We start from the raw sequence: 27,697 nt of genomic DNA, 5'->3' as shown, positions 1-27,697 counted from the left end.
CAAAAATTCTTGGAAGGTTAAAGTTCACTCTCCGTGCTACAAAACGGGATTTTTGTTTGTGTTCTGCCACACTGACTATCAACCAAATTATTATTTATTTTGGTTTTCAAAACAGACTTGAGGACAAGTTGAGCAGAAGTTCATTTCTGTTGGAAAGACTCTGAAAGTGCTGAGCAAACTCCTAGGCACTGCTCTCTTGCTCTGAGGAAGGCAATCTAGGTAGGGGGCAAAGGGAAGGGGAGGAGGCAGCTTTCCTGGGGATGGAAGAAACAGGGTAGAAGTCAGGTTGCCTGGGTCCAGACTGACCAACGCTGGTCCTCTCTGCAACCAGCTCAAGCTTTCTCTCTATCCTTACTCACTCTGAGGTCCTGGGAAGGGAGATGGGAAACTCAGAGGCCACCTAGTTTCTTAAGCAGCAGAGGAACCAATGAATGAATTACAGTGCAGATTAATACAGCTTTCCCTACATAAAACAAGTATAACTTTCTATTGTTTAGAATCTAGTCTATTAAATCATCAAAATTAAAAGAGAAGACTTCTATTAGATCTTGGTGAGGATCAACAAAAGTTTAAATGACATTGGCTGATGGCCTATCGCCTGATTTTTACCAGCTTGGCTGTTAGGTGAGTACAAAATATAATGCATGTATTTTAACTAAAGTGCTTTGTTGAGTTAGAGCTCATTTGTGAATAATTAAACAATTCAGAGGGTACCACAGTATTTAGAACCAGTGGGTTGGAGTCAGAAAGCCCTGAGTTTTAGTACCAGCAATACCACTTGCTAGCTAAAGCAGGTATTTTATCTTCCAATTTATTATCACTTTACTCATCTATAAAATAAGGATAAGAATAGAATCTATGATGATAAATAAGTCAGTGAACTTTGCCCAGTGTAAGCATTTACTATATATTAGCTGTTAATAATGACGGCAGTTATGATGATGATAAAAATAGTTAATAATAGTAAAATAACAGGTAATTTATTAGTTGAAGGCAATGACAGTCAAAAGATAGAGGCTGATTTGAAGGAGAGGAATGATGTGCATAGCCTATTCCTGCTCATTCCTTCTGGTTGTCCTTTCCTTTTCTCAAAGCTCTGGACCCCTGTGCCAAAGTCCTACAGAAATGCATGCAGAATGCAAAATCATAGGTCTGCTTCCTCTGAGACCCAAACACATGCCACTCTTGGGCTAGCAATCCTGTTCCAAGGACAATTCCTCACCCCAGGGCTTTCTTCTCAGGATCAGTAGATACGGTAACATTGGCCTCTTCCCTACCACTTAGTAAGAACTCAGCACTTGACAGGTCTATGACTGTAGAAATACAGCCACACTGGAGCAAAGGATGGGAAAGGAAAGGGACAGTAAGTGGTTCTCCACCTCACACAGTTTATTTACATTCTAGAGAGCATGTTCATGCGTGTTAGCAGGTACCTGGAACACAGTAAATGCTCATCAACATTAGCTGTTATTATAGATGCTTGGTTGTTCACACAGACCATCATATTTAATCCTCTCAACAAGCATGTGGGATGGGCATTGCCATGACCCCCATTTGATAGCTCAGGAAACTAAGGTTAAATTCTTGCTCAAGAAGCCCTTTAGGCTCCAAGTCTGTACTTTTATATTCCACGTTGTTCTATCGTCCTAACATATCTGATTGCCTCTCTTGACAACCTGCAAGGTGGGCAGCAGGTATATTCTTATTTTAGAGGCGAGGAAACCAAGGATTGTTAAATAATACTCCTAAGGTGAAAGTACTGCTAAGTGGTGTCAGTAGAATTCTACATCTCATCCAGTGCTGCCCTCATTCTCGTTGACTTATTCTTGTTGTATACATGTTGTAAGATTTTCAGAGTTTGATAATCCAACTGATAAAGGAAACAGGAAATAATATGAATATATTTTTCTGGCAACTTATGGTGAGATAAAGAAAAACCTAAATTCTAATTCCCACAAGAATTAGAAGTGGCTTTTTGCTTCATTCAGCGACATTGTATCACGCACATGTAAGCAAATATTTAATTAGAAAGGCAAAACATGACTTCCACTAGGATGCTTAAATAGGAAAATATAGAATCATTTTGACTAGATCTCTGTAAACACAAGGGATTTTACTAAACTTATTTGATTACTAGGCTTCCATTTCAAAACAAAATGGTACCTGATTAGCATCATCAGCCAAATGATTCCAATACTATCCAACCCAGCAGGTCACCCACCAATTCAGTTTCCTTTCAATATTTAGATTCAGTCCAATTTTCATATTTAGTTACCAGTTGTGGGCCAAACTGCATTCTGAGATTCCCAGATATACCTTTCACTAACTGCACCAGAGCTGCAAGCATGGAAGAATAAGTGGTTTAGAAAGTAGTTAATATGGTGTTATCACACTGCTCTCCACGTTGGCTTATAAAAATCTTCATTTTACTGCTACTTTCCAGAAGTATTTCCATTTGAAGGCAGTCAAAGTCTGATTTACCTTTGATTTCAGCTATTGCCAACTGCTAAATCTGGGAACTCCCTGTTCTTTCATGCATTTATTTACTCAACAAATACCAGCTGAGCATCTGCTAGGTTCCATGCACTGTGCTACCATCTAGCACAGTACTTTGCTCATATTCTAGAAACATAATATTTATTCATTTTTATTAACATACAGTTGATTTACAATGTTGAGCCTATTTCTGCTGCATATAACAAGGATTTTTGCTTTGATTTTTATTTGGAGAGATATACTGATAAATTTTATATCTACCCATGAGAATATTTCACAATAGTTATGAAGTATTAAATCAAATTTCTGTAATTGGTACAGCTACTATGGAAAACAGTATGGAAGTTCCTCAAAAAACTAAAAAATAGAACTACCATATGACTCAACAATTCCACTCTTGGGTAAAGAGTAAACTGGAAAAAGCTTTTTTTTTTTTAATTATAAAGATATATACACCCCAATGTTCACAGCAGCACTATTTACAATAGCCAAGACATGGAAGCAACCTAAGTGTTTATCAACAGGTGAATGGATAAAGCAGGTGTGGTACATACCCACACAGAAACACAATGGGATAATAGCCATAAAAAAGAATGAAAATTAATATCGCTTAACATGTGGAATCTAAAAAATAAAACAAAATAGTAAATATAATAAAAAAGAAAAAGACTCTTTGATATAAAGAAAAGTCTAGTGGTTACCAGTGGGGAGAGAGAAGTGGAGAGGGGCAAAGAGGAGGGTGAGGATTAAGAAATACAAACTATTATGCAAAAAATAAATGAGCTACAAGGATATATGGAACAACTTAGGGAATATAGCTAATATTTTATAATAATTATAAATGGAGTATAATCTTTAAAACTTGTGAATCACTAGGCTGTACACTTGTAACTTACATTGTACATCAACTATAACTCAATTAAAAAAGATATGAGATATATATATATATATATATATATATATATACACAATGGAATATTATTCAGCCATAAAAAGGAACAGAATTCTGCCATTTGCAGCAACATGGATGGGCCTAGAGATTATTATGCTTAGCAAAATAAGTCAGAGAAAGACAAATGCTATATGATATTACTTACATGTGGAATCTGAAAAACAGTACAAATACATGTATATAGCAAATCAGAAAGAGACTCACAGATATAGGAAACAAACTAGTGGGTACCAGTGGGGAAGGAGAAGGGAGAGGGTTGTATTGGGGGTATGGGATTAGGAGATACAAAGTACTGTGTATAAAATAGATAAGCAACAAGGATATATTGTACAGCTCAGGGAATTATAGCCATTATCTTGTAATAACTTTCATGGAATATAAACTATAATAATGCTGAATCCCTATGCTGTACACCTGAAACTTATATATTATAATAAATAAACTGTACTTCAATACATTTTTTTAAAAAAATTAGAAGTCCTTAAGAGGTTTAAATAAAAGAGAAGATCTGTTGCCTACACAATGCTCCCAGGTACCATGCTGGGGCACTGATTCCTTACCCTCGGAGAAACCAGAATTACCAACATATCACTGGGGTGACATATGGCAGCCTGAGCTGTTTTTTCTGGAGTTCTTCCATCCACCTACTGACCATAGCTGGCTCTGATTAGCTTGTGATATCACGGACGGAGGTTTCAGACAGCAGGCATTGTTCCTTAGGTAAACAGTGAACACAGCATGGCCAGTAGGCACAGGCATTGGGTGTGTGTCAGTGGATTTCCTCCATCTCTAAAGCGAGAGAAGAGCTCTAGGCACAGCACATCATGCACGTCCCTTTACTTGCTTCCTATGGCAAGGGGAGCTCGGTTGTATTTTAGAGCCAATGGAATAACGGTGTCGCACTAGATTTCATCATGACTGGAAAGCCAACTGGATGAGACCTTCATACAATGGTGTGAGTATCCAGATCTGGGCCTTAAGAATAATACTGCTTTGTTAGAAGAGAGGAGATCCTGTGGCTAAACTTAAGTAGAAAAACACCCCTTGCTCATCACGAGATGATCACTTAGGCCTTTCATTCCTCAAATGAAGTCTTGAAGTGTTTTCATAAATTTGAAAAAAAAAAAAACAAAAAACCTCCCTTTTATTTGAGAACAAAATCTAGGCGAAAGAAGAGGAATTGGGCTCAAAATCCCACAGTTACCCTTCTCTTAGATAGGTATTTCACCAACTGTAGTCAATGCGGTTTAGTTTAATAGGGCCTGATGATGGACACAAAGACTCCCAGAACATAACTGTGTTCTTTCTAGAATTTACATCTCATGAGTAGGGCTATTTTTAAACAATCTGTGAGTGGAAAACAATTTGCTCTAAACAAACTCTTCCAGATGCTAAGCCACAAAGCTACATCAACACCAAGTTGCTGCCCAATAACTGTCTGGAGGAACATGGGGCTTTCCAGGTGACAAGAGGCTGACCCCGTGCCTGGCCCTGGCCCTGCTGGCAGAGCAGGAGGGAAGGTGATGGCACTGTGGACACAGGGGTGACTGCTCAGAGAAGTCTGGTAACATGGGAGGAACCTTTGCTTTTTTATGGTTCCAGAAACACTTCTGATTTCCCCTTAAGCTTCTTAATTACCCACATTTCTTTATCCCAATGAAAACAGTATGGTTGACCAGAAAGAGACCTCTATGTCAGTGCTTAATTCCTTAGAGCTAATAACTGAATTAGGCCTTATTTTCCCATCTATAATACAGAGAGAAAGCCATTCTCCTTAGAGGGAAAACTGGAGGATCTGGTATCAAGCTTGTGTGAGCACTGGAAAAGACAGAAGGAGGCATAGCAGTGACCAGAGCAATGGTGCTGCAGGGCAATTGTGGCAGAAATCATCAATTATTTTTTCTTTATATAGCTCTGTATTACTTAATTTCTGAAAAGAGTATTACTTTTGTAACTTACAAAGTTATATAAATTTAGATCCCTGGCCCAGGAACTTTCACATGCTGTGGGTGTGGCTCCCCCCAAATTATATAAATTTAAAAAAACATCAGTGGTTCCCATTGTGGCTCAGTGGTAACAAACCTGACTGGGATCCATGAGGATGCGGGTTCAATCCCTGGCCTCACTCCGTGGGTTAAGGATACAGCAATGCCATGAACTGTGGTGTAGGTCACAGATGTGGCTTGGATCCTGTGTTGATGTGGTTGTGGTGTAGGCCGGCAGCTGCAGCTCCGATTCAACCCCTAGCCTGGGAACTTCCATAAGTTGCAGATGTGACCCTAAAAAGTTAAAAAAAATTTTTTTAAATCAAATAAAGGAAAAAACCATGTAAGGCATCTTGCACAGTATCTGGCATACAGTAGATGTTCTGTAAATGGTAGCTATTATCATTACTTCAAAGTCTCAGTTCCGAAAGCAAAAATCTAGGATCCTGGCACAGCTGAGTGGAAGACTGAAGTCTATTTTCTGTAAATGATAATAGAGAGGCAACTTGGCTGCTGCCTTAGCTATTGTTGAAAGATAACTACAGGAATGGATTCATATACATAACTCACTTTTCTGCCCACAAGAATCATAGACTGGAAAGGAGTAATTTGTGTGCTGAACAGCTTCCAGGCAAGATCTCATATAGTAATGCAGGAAAAATTTGAACTTGACTCAATACATCATCATGAATGCTGACATGCCCTTGAAGCTGGCTTCTCACACTATCTGAAAACAGAGCCACACACTCACTCTCTGTATAACTCAACTTCTCTCTTTCTTGAAAGAGAAGATCACAAAGTCAAGTCCTATTCTCTATAATATAACTAGGTTCAAACATTTGTTAATTGCTTACAGAGAAAATAACCACTAAGCTTTGTGCTAGCATACATGATTTAACTGGTCTCTCTATTAGGCAATTAAGTTCCAGGATAAAGTGTGTAGATCTATATTTAGTGGTGTTATCCAAAAATCAGAATCAAACCCTGAACTGATTTTTTTTAAAAATCTCTATCTTTAACAATTCTACCATCCATGACACATTTGCTGTTGGTTCACTGATCCTTAAAACTGTAATCATAGAGAACATGGGTGGAAGAGTATTTCTTTCTTGGGCTGAACATCTTTAAAGAACAAATAGAGGTGAAACAGGCTTTTGCAATTTCCTAAAGGTTTAGTTTCATGTTTAGGGGTGAGAATGATTATGTTCATATGTAACGTAGATAAAAATGACAGAGCAGAAGAAAAACCTGTGCCCCATCCACACATCAGAGGCAAATCCTATAGACCTCAAGGGAAGGAAAACACATCCCACTAGCCAAATAATAACTTTGAAGTAGATTTCAAAGTGGAGAGAAAAACTGGGAAACAATTCATACAAGATTTTGCTCCTGGGGAGAAATTCACATTTTCCAGGCTAGCAGAGAGTGTGCCAGCCAAACACCACTTGGCTTAGCAAATTTTGATAGGGGACTTCTAGTTCTTAAACGTGTACAGAAAAAAATGATGCACCTAGTTAGATGGGAGTGGGGTCTTATAAGGACAACAAGCTACAAAGCCACACATTTGGCAAGACTGGGTATATAAACCAACTCCAATAGAGAAATCCTCGGGCAAGTGTAGTCCTAAGCCAAAAAGACTACAAACCAGAACAACACTTTACTTGGGTTTAGTTTGAAGGACGGGGGGAAATTTGGGTCTATCCCGATTTTATCTGAACATGTTTTTACACCCACTGAACCAAACCAGAGCATGACAAAGCTGTGATTACTTTGCTCCCCACAGAAGGTCAAGCATATTTAAATTAGAGACCGGTTTTCTTTATTCGCTGTGAATTTTAAGATGCTGGCCAAGATTCTGGTATTGGAATTAGAGGAAGTGTGGCAGGGATTACAGCCTTTGACTGATATGGTGGTAATTTCAAAAGTGGAGTCAAGTCAAGCACACCTATTGAAATACATTATACAGAAGCTGGAAGGGTATGAGGGAGGTATCAGGAACCAAATTAACCACAATTTCCATAACATTTCCAGACTGGTTTAAGGCTAACTGGGTGGGAAGGCATATTTTATGGGTAACATACTTTTGACTGGCTAGAGAATCAGCAGCCCTAGACCACAGACGTGAGAACACAGGCAGCTGCTGCAGCCAGCAGGGTACCTGCCATTCCTGGGAAATCCTGTCAGGAATTTCACCAAGGGCTCCAAGAACACAGCACACGCAGCATCTGCTCTCAGCCCTTGGACCCCAGCTAGAGGGGCCCGATTCTGGCCCTTTGCCAGCCATGCCCTCCCCATAGGGCCAAGCAGACATCTACTTGCTTCCCATAGCCACCTTCTAGACCATGCTGTGCTCACCGGGGACCATGGCTGTCCTTTGGCTCCACCTTTATCACTCTACTGTTGCCTGCAAGACTTTAAGTGTAATACTCAGAGTAGCACTGACCACTGTCACCCTAGGCTATCTTCTACCGCAGGCGACTTCTTGGGAAATTTTCCAGTCTCAAGGGTCATGCTGACTCACCTCCTCAGGCTGATGAAATAGGAAAATTCACCATTACTGTGTAGGAATCTATGGTGGTTCACTTCTAAGGCAGGAAGGCAGAAAGGCTGGGCGGCACACCCTGGGCCTGAGAGACTCACACTATTGGCAGAACAGCAAGTGTTATCTCCCTGCAAACTAAGCCTCTGGGGAAAACTGCTCTGCTTTTCGTGAAGATGTGGTCAAGCCGTTTGACCATTCTGTATGCAGCCCATCCAGTTAATGCTTCACCACAGCTGCTGGCTGCAACTGACTGGAAAGGCTGAAAATGAGCTTAGTTCACAACCTCCAGATGAAGTGACCAGGAAAGCTTGCTCAAGAATCCACTTTACATGACTATTCTGCAAGAAGAACATCTTGATTGTGGTAGAACTCCTCCCAAAGTGGCTTATTTTTTTTTTTTTTACGTTTCCTCTCGAACTGATGCTGCTATATGCAAGTTATTTACAGCAAACAGTTATCCAACTACTACTGTTTATGAAAGCAGATCTGCACCTGAGTTTAAAGACCTTGTCAACAGGCACTGTAACTATGCTGCCCTTAAGCCCTTAAGCCGTGATAAGGGATTCAAGTTGAAGGGATTGTGTTGGCAGCTGGGAGTGACCCAAGGGGAACCATCGCTCAGTAAGCTGTTTTTGAGTCCACAACTGGAGTTAGCTGTGACTGTCTGATATTAATTGGGGCAATATCTCAAGATAAATGTCTTTAGTTACCCCGAAGAAGTTATAAAATCAATTTGCATCTACAAATAGTTACCACTGATTGAGTGCCTATCATGTACCAGGTTCTGTGTTAAGACCTTTGCATATATTATCACATTTAAATTCTCATAAAAAGTAGGTTGTGATAATAACTACTAACACTTAATTAAACCATCACTACATGACAGACTGCACTGACAGCTTTATATGCACACCTCAACTAACCATTTGATGTGGCTATTGCCATTATTCTTCCCTAACAAAAGAGGAAAGGGGTTATGGTCAGAGCAGGAATCAGGAGGCTGTCACACAGTCAATAATTTAGATGACCATGCAGGGCTTGTATTTCTGCCTACTTCACAGAAATGCTTTGCTGTAATGCAGATCACCATCATTTTACCACGGAGGGTAACTGCAGGTAACCTGTTCAAGGCCATACTGTTAGGAAATGGTAAAGCACTTGATGGGTGTATCTCTCTTCAAATACTGATCGGTTTTCTCTCCCCAAACCAACTGCCTTCCTGTTCTAGGCATCTTTGTTTATATATCTTCTTTGGTAATTTGCACATAAGGTTTAAACTTTTTAAGAAATTACAGATCAGGAAAAGTGAGGATTCCTGCTCCTATAAATGAAGTACTAGAACCTGAACTATGCAAGGTTGAGTCCTACGATGGGCCAGCATGTCATTCCACTTTGATTAGCTGAAAAGATTCTCCCCAAAGAGGGCTTGCCTCTGGCCGAGGCATTAGGACATTTCTATGGGGTTACTTGCTTTTCTTTATACAGCTCTGTATCTTCTAAATTTTCTACAAAGAGCAAGTGTTACTTTTGAAAGCAAATGTTCACAGATAATATTGAATACGTTCTCCTGTGAAGCATGAAACTACACCAGTCCTTCCTTTAAACTCATCTTCCTTTTCCCCATTCCAGTCTCCTTTCCAGAGGCAACCACAGTGAGAAGTTTGTCTGAATCCCTCCAGACCCACACTATCCTATGAGGACCCACATGTGGTTACGGAATGCTCGAAAGTCCTAATTCAAACTAGAGTGTGCTTGTGAGCATAAAATACACACTAGATTTAAGTATTCGGTATGAAAAGTGTAAAATATATAATTTGTATATTGGTTACAAAATATACGGGTTAAATAAAATACATTAACTTCATCCATTTCTCTTTACCTTTTTCATATAGGTACTGGAAAAAATGTGGCACACATTATATTTGGACAGCACTGCTAGAGTCAAGATCATTTTTAGTACATTTGTACACTCATACGTATATATAGAAATACATAGTTTTTTGGTGTTTTCGAAGATATATGTACATTACTTTTATATTTGAATTAACACTTTTTTCCTTAAAAAAGAAGCATAATCTTTACATGAACTGGAAATTAAATTAATTCCTTTCTTCCTCCCTTTCTCTTCCTCTTCCTTTTCTCTCCCAATCCCTGCCCCCTTCCCCTACTTCCTAACAATCTATGAAGCCTTAGAGTGAAGAAAGTAATAACTATTCTTAGCTATACAAATGCTGAAGTGAGCACACTTAATATCGGGATTAATTCAACATAGGTACAGATTAACAAAAGGCTATCCCTTGTGGGATAAAAGGACATGCTAGTCAATGGATGAGGCTTTGGAGTTTTCTAGATAAAAGTCATAGGAAACAGCTGCATTTGCTCAAAATGGCTGGTAGTTATTTTTTATTTATTTTTTAAATCTTTCAAAAAATTTAAGTATAGTTGATTTACACTGTTGTGTCGATTTCTGCTATACAGCAAAGTAACCCATATGTGTGTGTGTGTGTGTATGTATATATTCTTTTATACACATGCACACACATTCTTTTTCTCATAGTATCTTCTGTTATGTTCTATCACAAGAGACTGAATATAGTTTCCTGTGCTATACAGAAGGACCTCACTGCTTATCCATTCTAAATTTAATAGTTTACATCTGCTAAGCCCAAACTCCCAGTCCACCCCACTCCCTCCCACCTCCCCAGTAGTTATTTTTGAATGACTCCATTCAAAATTTGCTATTCTTATATCATTCTTTCAGATTTTTTTTTGTAACTAGCATAGTCCCGTTACCTTCTGTTGGGCAACAATGCGCTCTTTTTCAATGTGATCAATATTGCCTATAAAGTGCCACCTCCTTTCAGCTACTGAATCCTGATAGTTGCTGGAAATAAATGCTGATATGTGTGACCTATGTGATCCCTCTTTTATAAGTTCTGACTAGCTGAGGTAATATGACAAATATTTTATGATGACAAATATTTTATTTTGTCTAAGTGAATATCTGACAATGAATCCAGTTCAGTGGCTTCTGTAAGAGAAACGACCCCAAACAAGTTCCCCTATCCCCCCACTTAGAAAAATGGCCGCATATACATAAACAATTTACACAGACCACACTCGTATAAAGGAACCGGGAACACATGCACATGCAGCATTCTTGTGTTGGGCTGGAAGGGTGTTTAACATGTTCTAGCCTCAGCACATGCAAAAAATTAGCAGTTCTTACATGGCCTCAGTGTAGAACCTCCTTGAGGGCAGAGGAGAGAAAAAGAACGTTAGGCGTGAGCAGGGGTGCTGTGATAATTTTTCAATCCTGTGAGTGTTCCCTGGTGCTCTGTTTCATGGTGTTCCTCGGCTTACAGGCTGTCTTGATAAAGGAATGCAGTTTGAAGGCCTATATATTCTTCTGCTTACTCCTTGCTTCCCCAAGAAAGCTTCCCAATGGGTAAAATGGGGCATTAAGTGGGGAATTCTACATCTTCTAGCTGGTAATTCTCATAGTCTAAAAAAATCAAATTTTTCTTGAGCAGATTCTATGGGGGCTGCCTCAAGTGTTCTTTTTTTGGGGGGCGGGGAGGGGCGGGCTGCATCTATGGCATGTGGAAGTTCCTGGGCCAGGGATCTAATCTTCACCATAACAGCAACCTGAGTCACAGCAGTGACAATGTCTGATCCTTAACCAGTTGAGCCACCAAGGAACCCTAATTAAATGCTCCAAATTGACAGGACCTTTGAAAAGTCTTTTTTTCCCTCATAGTCCTTACCATCTTTTACTATCATTCAAGGAAGCACAGAGAAAAGGCAAAACAGAAACAAAGACTAGGGAAATACAGGAATTTTTAACCTTTTTTTGCAGCGCTATATATCACTGCAATTAAGACAAACTTTTGAAACATTAAAAAAAAAAACTTCCCTTAATTAGGACTGACTTCATCTGGGTAGGCACCATCTGCTGCAGCAGCCCAACCCTGTCCTCAGCAGGTCTTGGCATCTACAGGTGAGTGGGCCCCCCTCTCCTTTCCCACACCCCAGCTCAAGAAGTGCCAGGGAGCTCTCAGGCGGTATCAGCAGGCAGGAAATGGGGTGGGAGGGAGGGGGGTATCCACCCATTAGCAGCTGCTCAAGTAGTAGGCAGGGGAACTTTTCTACAGAGAAATTCAGGTCAGCAGATACTCCAAACCAATTTAGGCCACATGCTACCCAGTTGTGGAAGTAAATGCAAATGTTAAGAAAGGACCTGGACTGACAATCTCCTTATTTTCCCTCCAACCTTGTGCTTGGCACCCAAAAGAATAAACCTAGAACAGTTGGACTTGGTGGTTTAACTGAAATTATTAGGCAACTGGAAGGAAGTGAAGGCAGCACACACCAAGGGAAGCTGTCTTCATGGAACATAATGTTCCAGTGATTAAATGTCAAGACCCATCATTGTCCAAGCGGTGACGTCTAGACAGGTTTAGTAACCTGCTCATTCAGATTTAACCAAAAGACAAGCTTGACAGATTACCAGAATCTTTGGGAGACTGCAGTGGGTGGAGTGGGAGTGCTGGGGAGTGGGGAGGAGTGAGGTAATTTTTAAAAACGACTTCATAATTTTTTTTAAAGCACAATAGTATTATCACCTCAGTGGTTTTTGCTATAGTCTATTCTAATAACATGTGAAATAGAGGTTTTGCCTAAACTAGAAAAAACATTTCAAAATAAGTCATTATAGACTACATTAGGACTCTAAGCTAAAAATGTATAAACATGTGTTTGTCCATCAGACTTTAGTGCATTTCTGTTAACGCTTTCCTTGCAGAAAACTTTTGACTTTTTCTTATGATACTTCCTTAACAATAAATTACTATGGCTTTAACAAGTGGCCAAGAGCTGGGTTCATAATTTTATACTATACACTGAAGAAGAATCTTTTACATTCCCTCAACAATAGGAAAACATTAAATGATTACCTCTTTAAATGTGTTCCGATTGGCTTGCAAGCCAACTTTTACTACCTCAAAGGGGTTGACCACAATGGCTTCTGTTAGTCCAGATCCCAAACCAGCAATGGCAAATGTCTAGAAAAATTAAGTCAGTCAATACTTTAAAACAAGTTATCATGTATACTGGGTTAAGCAGCCTACTCATTATACTATGCAGCTGAATGTTATAATGAGACTGGAGGAACTCATATAAATGCACCATATACCATTACTAAACAGCTTTAGATCTTGATTAGATGCTGACAATTCATGAAGAAGAAGCCACAAACCACATCCTAACAATTCAAAATAAAATGTCAAAGCCCCATCAACAATGACCTTTTCCTTTAATGAAAAGAAAGGCTGTTTTACTTACTTAAGGTGGATAATAAAACATCTGCACATGTAATGACTTAAAGAGAGTTTGATTGTAAAAGGAGAGCTTCATTTTTAAACATCTACTTCAGTACATTTATTGAGAATATAAAAAAATTCAAGGAGCAGAACCACAAATAAAGTGTTAATAAAAAGCTAAATTTCAGGTAACCAAACAGTATAGCTAAAAATAGTTAATGTATAGTCATATTCTTAGAGTCACTATTCTAGGACATTAACAAACAAAAAAATCATTTTTATTTTATTTGTTTTTTGCCACATCCATGGCATATGGAAGTCCTGGGCCAGGGATCAAATCTAAGCTGCCCCTTCGACCTAGGTCACAGCTGCAGCAACACTGGATCCTTAACCCACTGTGCCACAGTGGGAACTCCAAAAAATGTTTTAAAATTTATCCTTTACCCTTCTTTTTAAATGAATAATTGCCTGGTTCTTCTAGACCTTGAAGCTGAGGAATAAAAGCAGAGGTCAGAAATAGCTAGGTTGGGAGTTCCTGTCGTGGCTCAGTGGTTAGGGAATCCAACTAGGAACTATGAGGTTGTAGGTTCAATCCCTGGCCTCACTCAGTGGGTTAAGGATCTGGCGTTGCTGTGAACTGTGGTGTAGGTCGCAGATGTGGCTCGGATCCCACATTGCTGTGGTTCTGGTGTAGGCTGGTGGCTATAGCTCTCATTGGACCCCTATCCTGGGAACCTCCATATGCCTCGGGTGCAGCCCTAGAAAAGACAAAAAGACAAAAAGAAAAAAGAAATAGCTAGGTTGTTTTGAAGGGTTCAAATTAAAATCTAAAACATTTATCAGAAGGTAGCTGTATGTCAGGTTCTTATTTGCTATCTGTTAAGAACATCTACAACAGAAAAGAACTTTCTAGAATTTTCCTCTAAGTAGAATGCTTAAGGGTTTTTCAGAAATTTTGTATCAAAAATAACCATGACTATTAACACACACACACACACACACACACACACACACACACACAGCAGGAAAAAAAAACAACTGAAAAAGAGCCTCAAGTCTTCAAAACAGATGCTTGGAAAAATACGTCTTTGGTGCTGAAGCTCTAATTCCCAGAGAAGAGACAGTACTACATACAACTAAGAGAAGAAAAGAGCCAATGAAGAATAAAGAACAGAAGCTCTTATTAGAAGTCTCTCATTACCTCAGAGTAGGAGACTAAAAGAGAAGAGAGAGAAAGGCAATGTTCTACAACCGAGGCAAGATGTAACCAGAGCAGGATCCAGAGCCAGGAGGTCTGTGTTTAGGTTATGGTTCTGCGGCTTTATTGGCTGTGTGACCAGAGCTGCCATGTACAACAGTTTGGGCACAAAGGTACATGTGGGGGCTGAAATCAGCTTGCATTCTACTTGCCAGGCTGGAGCTCTGGAGAGGCATCAGCCACATGAGAAAGGGGCACCTTCTCATACACCATAGGAAAATACCATGTGTGTTAGCTGCAGCTCTGTGTTTAAATCACTGAATCTTTTATAAGCCACAGTCTTCCCGTTTGTAAAATGGAGATACTAATACCTAATCTTTGCAGTTATAAGGGTATTAGGAGGGTCAACATAACGTGCAAAAGCCCTTTGTAAAGTGCTGTACAAAACCCATTGTTATTGTCGCCCATTTAAATGGAGAGGAAGAATGGGCTTATATACACACTCTAGGAGAGAAGGAATAACTAACGATGTTTTCCTTTCCTGCTCGTTCATCACAATTTTAAACAGAGTAACGGACCAAGTATTTCATTCATTTATCTCAGACTTCCATCATGGAAGCCAAAAAAAAAAAAAAAATGCTAGTCCCAAACTCTTCTGACTGAAAAAGCTAAAATCCAGATGTCCAGGTTTTATTACTATATGCAATCTTCCAAGTAATTCATTTTTTTGTTCTTCTATAAAATTCAGCTACATTTGCTGTCAGAACTAGTGTTCAGCAGTCCCTTGTCAAAAGAATTGATCAGCTATCAGCAGATCATGTTACTCAGATTGTTCCAGGGACCAGCAGTAACCGTCTGGTTCCCAGTCTTCCAGGCTTTTCATGTGAGAGCACCAGGGGACATTTAAGGGCTGTTTAAGTGTCTAGCTATATCAAAAAGAAACTGGAATAAATGAGTTCAAGAAAAGAGAAAAACTGTATACAGTTTGCACGAATTCAGTCAGAGGAGCTGGAGTGGCCAAAGGCTTTTGTGTTTAACACTCAAGAAAGAATGGCAGTCTCTCACATGTACCAATGCTCGACACAGGAACAGCCAGCTGGCCCTCTGGAGACCATATTTTATTGTCTTTTGCTAGGAAGTTTTTAATCCTCTTTTTAATAAGATGTTTTCAAAGTAAAGGGAGATAGTCAGGGAAGACATCGAGGAATTAAAAAAAACTCAGCCCATTTTAGGACTCATGCTACCTTCTCCTTCCATGTGAGGCTACCTCACAGCCCCCTGGTTTAAGCAGGTGGCTGGACCAGCAGTTTCTTTGTCATAACACAAAGTGACACTATTAGGTTTCTCCCTAGAAAGGGAGAATGTATGACTTTTAAAATAGCAGATATTTCTTCTTAATGAGAAGGTAATTAAGTAAAGTAATTAAAGAGTTGAAGCTCAAAATGCTTCCCACCCCCCGATTGAGTTCTGAGGTGCATTCCTGCAGGCAAACAAGGGGATTTTCCTAGAGGCTGCAAGGCACATTGCCAATTGGGGCACCAATACAGATATAGTTTTGTTTCATTTTATTTTGCAGATTTTGAGGGAGAAATTAGTGCATTTGCTCCCTCTGGGGCTTTGCTGCACACATACTGGTAGAACCTATTTGGTTAAATTTAATTTATTTTGGGAAAATCAGCAAAATTACCAAAAAGGAAAGGAGTGGCAACTGCAAATGTTCAAATCATCAAAAGCTTTTCATGTAACAGGTGAGATATGTCACTGTAAGATCACTCTACTCCCAGACGATAAAAGGCTCCTCCATCTTCATCTGATCACAAAGTAATCTGAAGTCCTATATGTACTTGATTCTTATATTCAAAAGTCCTATACTTTTGCTTGAGCAAAAGCTGGAAAAGTGACCTGTTAGGAAATAATTTTAGGTACACTGACTTTCACATAAATAGATATGTGCACTATGTACGTAAACACACACATGTTTTGGCTTTAAAAGAGTCTTTGACAAATGTACTCTTTATTTTATATTCTTGACCATATCTCATATGGGCCTTTCTACACATATCATTATTATCATAAATTCATCACTGGGAGCAATAAAATAGCCAAATTGTGAGTTATTAGGAAGATGGCTTTCAACAAGCAGCTGAACATTGAATAACTCGAATTCATATTTTAGTAACTGGGCTTGGGGACTCAAAGGGGTGTTTGTTTCCAGATTTTAGTTTATGAAATAACACACACACTTAAGAATAATAAATACTCTCACTTACCAGTGCTGGTGACAGTGACACATATCCTAGCAAGTTCTTGTACTGCTCAAAGGTGAAAAACTGTGAAACAAAACCAAACCCAGAGATTTATAACAATTTCCTGCCACAAACCCTTTAATTGACTCAAATTTCTTTAGTTAATCACTATATTACCTTGCATTTTGAAAAATGATAAACCGTCAAACACAGCTTTTAATCTGATCTCGGTAACTTCTCTTGAATCTTACTTTAACATTTACATTTTCAAATGCAGCTATAATAACCTACAGAAGAGCTGATGGAATCCTTTATAGCAATAAATGACCCATATAGCTTCCATTTACCATGACCATTTTCAGTTTCCTCAGACATCAATAGACTTCTTTTTTATGGCAATGATTCAAAATTATAGGCACAGAGACCTGAAATCTTGGGTCTCCTATGTTTTCTCTATGAACTCCTTTCCCAGGGAATGCCCAGTTCTCTCACCCACTTGTAAACGACGTCCACTTCTCAGCTTTAACTTGCATTGACATCATTGTGTATCTCTACTGCTCCAAGGGATTTCTCAGAGCTCAGTGATGATGAAGGTGCCATGATAAACCAGGAAAGGACTCAACAAGGACATCTAGTCCCCCCCATGCCTGAAAGTAAGATGGTCCTCAACATGAATGAAGAAAGACAGCTGCTTATTCCTCCCTTTAAAATCTGAGGATGACGAAGATTTTCTTGGTTCTTTCAGTAGACGATGTTGCATATAATTTTCTCTGTAAATGGATCGCTATGGAGGCACATCTAATCAATCACTTTGTATAATATGCTCCAAATAAGTTTTCCTCCTCTCTTTCTATATTATACATTTTGGACAACAATCTGGTTGAATGTAATGTTCTGCTCCTGGGTACTCTGTTAGATAGCTGCCAATATCACTAATAAAACACACTCTCAGCTCCTTTTAAAAATTATTTTATTTTATTTTACTTTTTGTCTTTTTAGGGGCTCACCCATGGCATATGGAGGTTCCCAAGCTAGGGGTCCAATTGGAGCTGTAGCCACCAGCCTACACCCCAGCCATAGCAATGCTAGATCCAAGTCGCATCTGCGACCTGCACCACAGCTCATGGCAACGTCAGATCCTTAACCCACTGAGTGAGGCCAGGGATTGAACCCTTGTCCTCATGGATGCTAGGCAGGTTTGTTAAACTCTGAGCCATGATGGGCACTTTTTTTTTTTTTTAATTCTTAGCTCCTGCTAGGGCCTTTTTCTCAAGCCCTCAGAAATGGCCTGGGTATTTTATGGTCCTAAATGTCTCTTCTACTCTATTACTCTATAACTCAGCACAACGGGGCAAGAAAAAAACATAAGTTTGCAGGCCAGATAATATTCTGTTGTTAGAAAGAAGTAGTTCCATGTATACATATCTCTAATGAGTCTTTGGGCAGCTCAAGAGTCATTACAACACCAGATGGGTTGATTCTTTTTTAAAGACTCAGGAGCTATTTTTGTGCTCTGGTCCTTTAGATCAACTATAGATGTAGACTTCTGTAGAACAGGAATTCATTCATTCACTCATTTAACAAATATTTATTGGATGCCTCTTATGTTCTTCTTCTTCTTTTTTTTTTCTTTTTAAGTCTGTACCTGCAGCATATGGAAGTTCCCCAGGCTAGGGGTTGAATCGGAGCTGCAGCTGCAGGCCTATGCCACAGCCACAGCAAAGTGGGATCCAAGCCGCATCTGTGACCTATGCCACAGCTTGTGGCAATGCCAGATCCTTAACCCAATGTACGAGGCCAGGGATGGAACCTGCATCTTCATGGACACTACATTGGGTTTTTAACCCACTGAGCCACAACAGGAACTCCATGCCTCCTACGTTCTATGCACTGGGGAAGCAACAGTAAACAAGGGAAATCCTGCTTTCTTGGTCTAACATTCTAGTGGATGGTGATAACTCTGAAACTACCCTGGTGTTCAAATAATACCACGGGGAGCCACCATGGTTTTGATGAGACATGCACTAGAAGCCATTAAAAGAAAAAGAGTTATAGTCTTAGGTTTAAAAAATAACTTATTTTTTCTTCTTTTTCATGGTCACCATCATCACTATTCTTTGATAATCGCCTTGCGTGGATTTTATTTTATTTTATTTTATTTTTTAATGCTGCACTGGTGGCATACGAAAGTTCTCAGGCTAGGGTCGAATCAGAGCTTACAGCTGCCAGCCTGCACCACAGCCACAGCCACAGCAACAGCAAGGCCAGATCTGAGCCGTGTCTGTGACTTACACCACAGTTCACAGCAACACACTGAGTAGGGCCAGGGATCAGATCCACATCCTCATGGATACTAGTCGGATTTGTTTCTGCTGAGCCACAACTGGGAACTTCCTTCCTTGAGTGGATTTTGCTGTGAGCAATCCTAGGTCTGATTCCTGGCTATTTTAATTGGCTATGAAGGCATAGTTTGACGTTATGACCTAAAATATAGGTTTTGTGTTTAGGTTTTGTGACCTAAAACAAAAAACTTAGCTTCTAGAGTAGTCCTTAAATAAGAGAGCTTGAGTAAGATTTCCTGGCATCCCTGGCACATAGGAGACTTTCAGAAAATCTTGGTTTCCATTTCCTTTCTTCATTTTTGGTTATTAAAGGAACCAGAGATGCCGTAGTTATATGTATCATACGTGAGAGCCTGCTGTGGTCCGGGAAACATGCGAAGGCTTTGCACGTGCTACTACATTTAATAAATACAACATCATCAGTTAACAGGAGTTCCCGCTGTGGCATTCCCCTAGCCTGTGAACATCCACATAGGCCTGGGTAGCTCTTAGCCACTATATTGTACTGCTCACTGCTGAGCCATGATTGTTACTAGTTTGGGAAGAGATTCTCTGTGCTAGAGTTTTCTTGCTTCGGAGGTCTTCTTGCCTTTCTTGACCCTGGAAGCTCAGTCCCTTAAAGCAGAATATTTCAAAGTTTTCTGACCACAATCTACAGAAAAAAAAATTTACCCAATATAGGTGCACACACACAGGCAATACCTGCTCATATTTACAACTGAAACAAAACACTGCTATAAAAAAAATGTTTACCCCTTCTCTATGTGTAATACATTCTGTGTCTATTCTATTTTATCAAAAAATCTTCTGGTGATCCACTATATCTAGTGGATCCACTACATCTATATCTAGTGACCCACTAAATTGATTTTAGGACTCACAGGTCATGACCCACAGTTTGGAAACACTGCCCTAAGGGGTCCATGTGGGTTCAGGGGAGTTCTCGAGATGATGGACCTCACAGAAAGTCTCACTAGCTTGTTCCCTTCCAGTGTGAGGATGCATTTCTTTCCTTTCTGATTTTCTGTCATGACAGGGAATTAAAGAACAAACTAGGATTTCAAAGGAGAAGTCTGAGGACATGGACTTGACCTGTCCCTCTAAGCATTCTCACAGGGAATTCCAAGTCTACATTTTGGGGCAAAGCTAGGCTTCTCCTTTCCCTCTCTCTGAAACTGTTAAACAACCCAACTACCACTCGCTGGTTGGTACTCATCAGCAGTCTGGCTGGAAGATTTTAGTGACTGATTAGGATAAAGTGATTCGGGTTCCTGGGAATAAAGAAGCCTTGTAGGCCAATGATAAATTGCTAATGTTCTAAATTCAAAAGCAATGAACAATATATATCCCATATTCTCATATGCAAATAGTGCTTTAAACTAAAAAAGAAATCTTGTTTTAATTTCTACCTTTGCAACCATAGCCTAATTTACTGAATGTTAAATAAAACAGTATCTCAAGAAAGGAAAAGCGAAAGTCTTTTAAAATGGATTTTCATGGAGTTCCTGTCGTGGTGCAGTGGTTAACAAACCACGGAACTAAACTAGGAACCATGAGGTTGCGGGTTCGATCCCTGGCCTTGCTCAGTGGGTTAAGGATCTGGCGTTGCCGTGAGCTGTGGTGTAGGTCGCGGACGCGGCTCGGATCCCGTGTTGCTGTGGCTCTGGTGTAGCCCAGTGGCTACAGCTCTGATTCGACCCCTAGCCTGGGAACCTCCATATGCCGCAGGAGCGGCCCTAGAAAAGGCAAAAAAACCCAAAATAAAAAATAAATAAAATAAAATAAAATAAGGATTTTCAACAATAGTAAAACAATGTAATGTCATTATAGTTTGAAACCAATATTAACTAAAATATTCATTTATTCAACAAACACTTATTGGGTGTCTCCTGTAAAGAGAAGACACTATACCAGCAGTATATTCTTCTTCTTCTTCTTTTTTTTTTTTTTTGGCTGCACCTGCAGCATGTGGAAGTTCCTGGTTAGGGATTGAACTTGCACCACAGCAGTAACCACTCACAGCAGTGACAACACAACCTGCTGAGCCACTAAGGAACTCCAGAAGTATATTCTTAAAGAACGAGTAGATTAGCTATTACTTTAATTCTTTTCTATATGACACTACTCTTTTATCACCCTCATGATATTTCTTAATAATTTCTTATGTACAACATTAGCTAGTGTACAGATGTGATAAAAGTACCCTTTCATATAAGACATAAGGTAACACTCTAAGGATGAAATTAGGAGGGTCAAGATGTAATAATGTTACCTACCCAAAGTCACGCAAATGAGTGACTAAAGAGTTTTGAAAACATTCATAATCAAGGTTCTGGGAACCTTGAGTATAAAATCTGCAATACAAATTAGTATGTTACATATAAACTATATACTGAAATCTAGAATTTGGTAGTCTGGCTGGATTTATCCCAGGGAGAGGGTCTGGACCTGGAGGCCAGGCTGTGAGGTCCCTGGAGAGGTGTCATATTGGGTCTGGGCAGGTGAAGTGGGTTCAGTCCTCCTGGGTGCCCAGCCCTGCAGATAGCACTTTTCCTTTTGCTTTCATCCACGTTCACTAAGCAGTCTAATCACTAACCTGACCTCCCAGATCTGTTGTTCTGGGGTGCAGTTTAATTACACGGCAAGAGTTTGATCCATTTGATCCTTACTTTTAACAAGCAGGACCCAAGCAGTGCTCAGACTAGACTGACCATCCCCACCACAGAGGCAAACCTCTTCCGGGTCCCCCTCTCAAAACCCCACACCTTTTGAGGCCTCCCAGTTTGCCTGGTGGGAACAGGCACTAATCCCAGTTTGTGTGACTGCCCAGAGCTGTTCCCTCAAATCCTCTGACAGCTCTTTCCAGGCCTTGCTAGTTTCCGCATGTGTGCACTGGTCAGCTGGATACTTGAGGCTTAGGAGTCCCTCTGTGCAGCTCTCTCCCTGGAGCTCTGTCCTATGAACTACAGCTGCCTTGCCCTCCCTGGACTCTCAGCTCCTTCCCAACCCAGGGAGCTGGCTGAGGGTGTCTGCTGGATTTCTCGGGCATGCCCCTGGGCTGGAAACTTTCTCAAGGCAGTGAGCTGTGGCAGTCTAGAGGGCTCATCTCATTTGCTTCTCATCTCTCAGGTATGAATCTCCTTCCTTGTCTCATGTCTAGTGTCTTGAAAATTGTGGTGTCGTATATTTTGTTCATTTTCTGTTTTCACTGTTTGAGGCAGGAGAGTAAATCTGGTCCCTGTGACTTCATCTTGGCTGGAAACAGGAGTCATGGCCTTTCGAAAACTCTGAATAGTAGATGTGGGAATTTGGGGGAACAGGACAGGAATGTATCCTGTTATAGAGTAATAAATTTTGTTTCTGTTTCTCTTTATATATGTTTCATTTATTCATCTAATATCCATTGAACATGTACTATGTGTAGACACTGTGATAAACATAAGGATATGGTGGTGAACAAACAGCAATTTATAACCTCTCTTGAGTGTGGTTAGCATTAAACTGTCCTTGAGAGCCTGACCACAGAAAAATGGTGTTTCTGGACCTGTTGAAGCTCAGGACTAGACCCCGAACCTGGTATGCGGCGCCTGCCATCTCTAAGCGATCAGCTGGTCTCTTTTGAAGTACTTCATTTCCTTTTACTAACTGCGATAAAAATTCTGTCTTCATTTGTGAAAGGGGACGTTTGTTTGTTTGTTTGCTTGTTTTGCATCAATGAGTTTTATTATTTTAATGATGAATCTCATTTCAAAGAAAAAAGTACAGAAAAAAATGTTTCCAGACAATGTCTCTCTCCATATATACATATATATGAATGATATCATATATATGATATTCAGAGACCACAAAGATATATGCATATTTACATATATATGCATGTATATGTGTATATCCATGGTCTCTGAATATTTTTTCACAGTAAACTTTGATGACATATAGTGAAGCAGTTTACGATGTATGAAATGGTTGCAATCAGATGATCACTTTCCTCACAAATCCTAAGATAAATATCTATAAAAAAAGAATGTTTTCATAAATTGTGTCGAAAAACTAGTGCTAACCATCTGGCAAAGATACGCTTAACTTGAAGTTATACTTAAAAAGCCAACATACTTACCATATGTCTCAATAATTTTAAGGTAAAATCTACTTGAAACAAGATGTCTGGGACTCATACACCATATCCAGTTGCCCAAAAGTTCATCTGTTAACCATTGTTCTGGCAGGGAGCATTGCTTTTTCTAAGTAGAGACTAACTCAATTTTGTACAGCTCAACTTTTTTTTTTTCTTCCATAAAAGACTGTTCAACATTGATAAACCTTAATCCTCTTAAAGTTCAAATTGTCTCCAATGTATAGTATTAAGGAAAAATATTCCAGGAAAAACCCTGATTATAGTTTACTTTATTTATATATGTAAAACTCTGAACAAATGAATATATTATTCCATGGAGACAAAGTGACTTTCCTTTTGAACAGGAACCCTGCTCTGTTTGTTTACTTGGGCAATCTTTTATCAAGTGAAGCCATTTCATAATTCAATTCAGCCCTCTTGTGTACTTTGGTGAACTTTTTCCAGATTCTCCACTGCGATTCAGATCTTTATAATGAAAGTTGTATTGAAGTAATAATATAAAGTCACAAAAACTGTGGCAATGAAGAGGATGAATTTATAGAGAAAGCATGTTTTAAAGATTTGTTTCCTGAATTCTAGAGCTGAATCAAATCCCATTAAATTTCCATTTTGACACAATGTAAAAGTTCGGTGTCTGTGTATATATGTTAGGTTTTTTAATCATAATTTTTAACCCAGTCATCCTCTTAATTTACTGATAAAAAGTATACAAGCGGCTTTTTCTTACTTTTCAGGAATACTGGGAATGCAAATTGAGTAATGTGTGTGGAAAAAAAAAAAAAAAAGCCTTACGCCAGCAGCTGCAAAGGAAGCCTTTCAGTCTAAGTATATGTTATCCTTACTATGAGAAGACAAAGCCATATTTGGTGATGTCAGTGGTGTGGGAGAGGGGGGCAATGCCAATTAGAGTCACCATGATCAGGCTTTTGAAAGCATGATCACATTTAGTTCTTTCTCCCCAGGAGGTTCCACTAGATCTCTCTGAACCAGCATGTAGTATCTAAACCTCCAGAGTTATGTGGTTCAAGAATGGAAGTCAGCGTAGTGGAAGTAATTATTCCGTAAAAACCAGAATAGAGAATTTTAACAGAGGAGACCAGGGGGAAATGAAGTTAGCACACCAAAGAAATGTGTTCTTTGAGAATCATACACAAAGAGAACCATATGCTCTGTTCATAAAATGAGCATGATTTAGGGAGAAAGGTTTTTCTACCTCACTTCTCTCCCCTCCTTTCCTTCTCTCTTACTTTAATAATTATTGCTCCAAAAGCAATTTTATGAATTGCCTTGAGAAAAAGCCCAAGCTCTTTTGTAGCTGCTGTGGTTTGATTACATTAATTTCATTCACCACTGTGCTGTTTGTTTGTTTGTTTGTTTGTTTGCTTGTTTGTTTTGGCTGCGTCCACGGCATGCAGACTTTTCCAAGCCAGAGATCAAACCCGCACCACAGCAGCAACCTGAGCCACAGCAGTGACAATGCTGGATCTTTAACAGTTGGGCCACCAGGGAACCCCATTGCTGTGCTTTCTGTGTAATTTCCCCATTAGAAGGAAATGCTTTTTTCTGGAAAAAAAATTCACAAACAATATGCCAATATTTGAGAGACCAAGTCTAATTATAATACAAATTATGTTTTAATTTCTGCATTAAAATGTTAGAGAGTTCCCGCTGTGACCCAGAAGGTTAAGAACCCAACTAGCATCCATGAGGATGCAGGTTTGATCCCTGGCTTCACTCAGCAGGTTAATGACCTGGCATTGCTGCAAGCTGCAGCAGAGTTCACAGATGCGGCTCAGATCTGGTGTTGCTATGGCTGTGGTGTAGGCTGACCGCTGCAACTCCAATTAGACCCCCAGCCTGGGAACTTCCATATGCCATGGGTGTGATCCTAAAAAGACAAAAAAAAAAAAAAAGAATTAGTGTTCTATATTTAATTCCCATCTATGTCCCATATTGCTGTGGGATGTGTTGATACTGAAGCTCATACTACAGTCACTGTTCACTCAGTGGGAAGGCACATGGCATTTACCTTCACTGCTCTTTTTGGTGTTTCAGCCAAGATGGGTGGTAGAATTCCCTTGTAAAAACCAAACAACCTATTAGGGAAATAAAAGGATTTTAAATCAGTAAGGGAATTAGGAAACAGGTAATTCTGCCTTTGTTTATGGACAAAGCAACTAATCTTAAGGTATTCACAATTATTCAATGTAGCACATCTATCACGAAGTCTTCCTTTGTTTTAAAGTGGAGAGATTATGAATTCTACATTAATAGCACTATGAGACTCAGAAGAAGAATAAGTGATACTGAGACTGAACCCCTTAGGTAAGTTGCTAAACAAAATCACAAGTCGTACCTTAAAGATAAAGTCAACCCCTCCTTAATCTAAAGAATTCTGGACTGATTTTCTCAGTTGTGTGGTTGGTAGCCTCAAGTAGTCTACCATCTTGCATATCCTCCCTGTGGTGACCAAGTGAGGCTAGGGCTACACCTGAGCCTGCTAGATTTGAAAGTGCTGAGGCTAATGGGTGATGAAATTCTCAATTTTAGCTTTACTAACATGGTGGAATTAACAAACTCTATGACTGTGGAACTAGGGCTCCCAGCCCTGTCCTGTATTAGTCATAATTTTTAAAAAATCTTTTTAGGGTTGCCCTGAGGCACATAGACGTTCCCAGGCTAGGGGTCGAATCTGAGCTGCAGCTGCCAGCCTATGCCACAGCCACAGCAATGTCAGATCCGAGCCGTGTCTCTGACCTACACCACAGCTCACGGCAACGTTGGATCCCTAACCCACTGAGCCAAGCCAGGGATAGAACCTGCGTCCTCAGGGATCCTAGTCAGATTCGTTTCCTTTGAGCCACAATGGGAACTCGCTGAATTAGTCATAATTTTTATAACTTCCTTGATGGAGAAGGAAGAAGGTTAAGGAGAGCTAATTATAGGAGCATATGTTGACAGACGAAATTTCAAGCTCCCTTGCTGATATACAACCTCACAGGGCATGGGACAGCTATTATTGTCAATATTGAGGGACACGTGGTCACATATCAGGAATTTTTAGGAAAAAAACAGAACGAGTGCCATGTGTTTATGATAAGTTTTATAAAAAGTCACCATTTATGTCTCATTAGATTTTAAGATTCAAATTTTAAATATTTCTGCCCTGGAATCTTTCTATATGTATAGCAATACCCTCATTTAAACCCAAAACCCTCATTTAAACCTCTCTTCAACAGAAAATAACATTCTGCATTATTTTCTAATAATCAGTTTTCCTGATGAGCCCATAAGTGGTTACAGACAAAGGCAGGATTCAACATGTCCTTAGTTTAGGATATCCATTTAATATCCTAGAGAAGGCTGATTGGCCCCTCAAGCTTCACTCCAGCTCACTGAAGCTGGCTTCTGCTTCTAGCTGTGCTTCTGGAACAAGAAAACTAAAAGATTATTTAGACTAACTTGCTGTGCTACCCAATCAAATATGGTGACCTCCTGCTCTTTCTGAATTCAGTGGTTTACACACTACCCTTCAGTGAAGAGAGCAAAAGACTTGTTGTACAGCTTCTGAACTGCTAGCTCTTTGAGGGCTGGGTGTGCATTATAGTGCTTAACCCAGAGTCATGTGTGTGTGTGTGTGTGCGTGTGCACATGCATATAACCAGGACACAAATATTTGTTAAGCTTGTGGATTTCGGGAGTTCCCACTGTGGCACAGAAGAAACCAAGCTAGAATTCATGGACTAGAATCCATGAAGACACAAGTTCGATCCCTGGCCTCACTCAGTGGCTTAAGGATCTGGCATTGCCATGAGCTGTGATATAGCTGAGTCACAGACTCAGCTCAGATCTGGTGTTTTGTTGTGGCAGTGGTGTAGGCTAGCAGCTATAGCTCCAATTCAATCCCTAGCCTGAGAACTTCCACATGCTACAACTGAGGCCCTAAAGAGCAAAAAAAAAGCTTAAGGATTTCATGAAGAGAGGGAGAGGAATCAAATGATCCCCTGATCTGGGCTTACTCTGTCCATTATTTCTGACTTAATGGATAGTGCTAGCATTTGTTAATAGGAAGTAAAGCAGACATATGATTTGAAGAACTATGGGAATACATGAATTTCCCCTACCTCCTTTCCATTCTAATGCCAGCTATTGATTCCTGAAGTTCACTTGTAAAAATTAAATACTTTTTATCATAAATTTATTATAAATTAATTTTTTTTTCTTTTTAGGGCCGCATCTGTGACATATGGAAGTTCCCAGGCTAGGGGTCAAATTGGAGTTGCAGCTGCAACCTATGCCACAGCCACAGCAATGTGGGATCTGAGCCACATCAGTGACCTACATCACAGCTCATGGAAATGCCAGATCCTTAACCCACTGAGTGAGACCAGGGATCAAACCCACACCCTAATGGACACTAGTCGGATCTGTTCCCACTGAGCCACAATGGGAACTCCTAAATTTATTATAAATTAATTAT

General features: G+C 39.7%; 1 protein-coding gene across 4 annotated transcripts in view; it reads right to left on the bottom strand.

The window, feature by feature from the left end:
- SLC25A21 (solute carrier family 25 member 21) overlaps positions 1–27,697 on the bottom strand; it is a 515,811-nt gene that overhangs the window by 29,761 nt on the left and 458,353 nt on the right. For all 4 annotated transcript variants that reach the window (XM_047796066.1, XM_047796067.1, XM_047796068.1 and 1 more), the window contains 3 exons: positions 25,247–25,313; positions 16,765–16,824; positions 12,931–13,038 (listed from right to left, as the gene is read on the bottom strand). In XM_047796066.1, the coding sequence (XP_047652022.1) occupies positions 12,931–13,038; positions 16,765–16,824; positions 25,247–25,313 (235 nt within the window). The remainder of the gene's footprint in view (positions 1–12,930; positions 13,039–16,764; positions 16,825–25,246; positions 25,314–27,697) is intronic.

The sequence above is a fragment of the Phacochoerus africanus genome, chromosome 9, assembly GCF_016906955.1.
Source record: "Phacochoerus africanus isolate WHEZ1 chromosome 9, ROS_Pafr_v1, whole genome shotgun sequence".
Taxonomy (NCBI): Eukaryota; Metazoa; Chordata; class Mammalia; order Artiodactyla; family Suidae; genus Phacochoerus; species Phacochoerus africanus.
The sequence above is the reverse complement of the archived record's forward strand: the minus strand, read 5'-3'. Positions and strand labels throughout refer to the sequence as shown.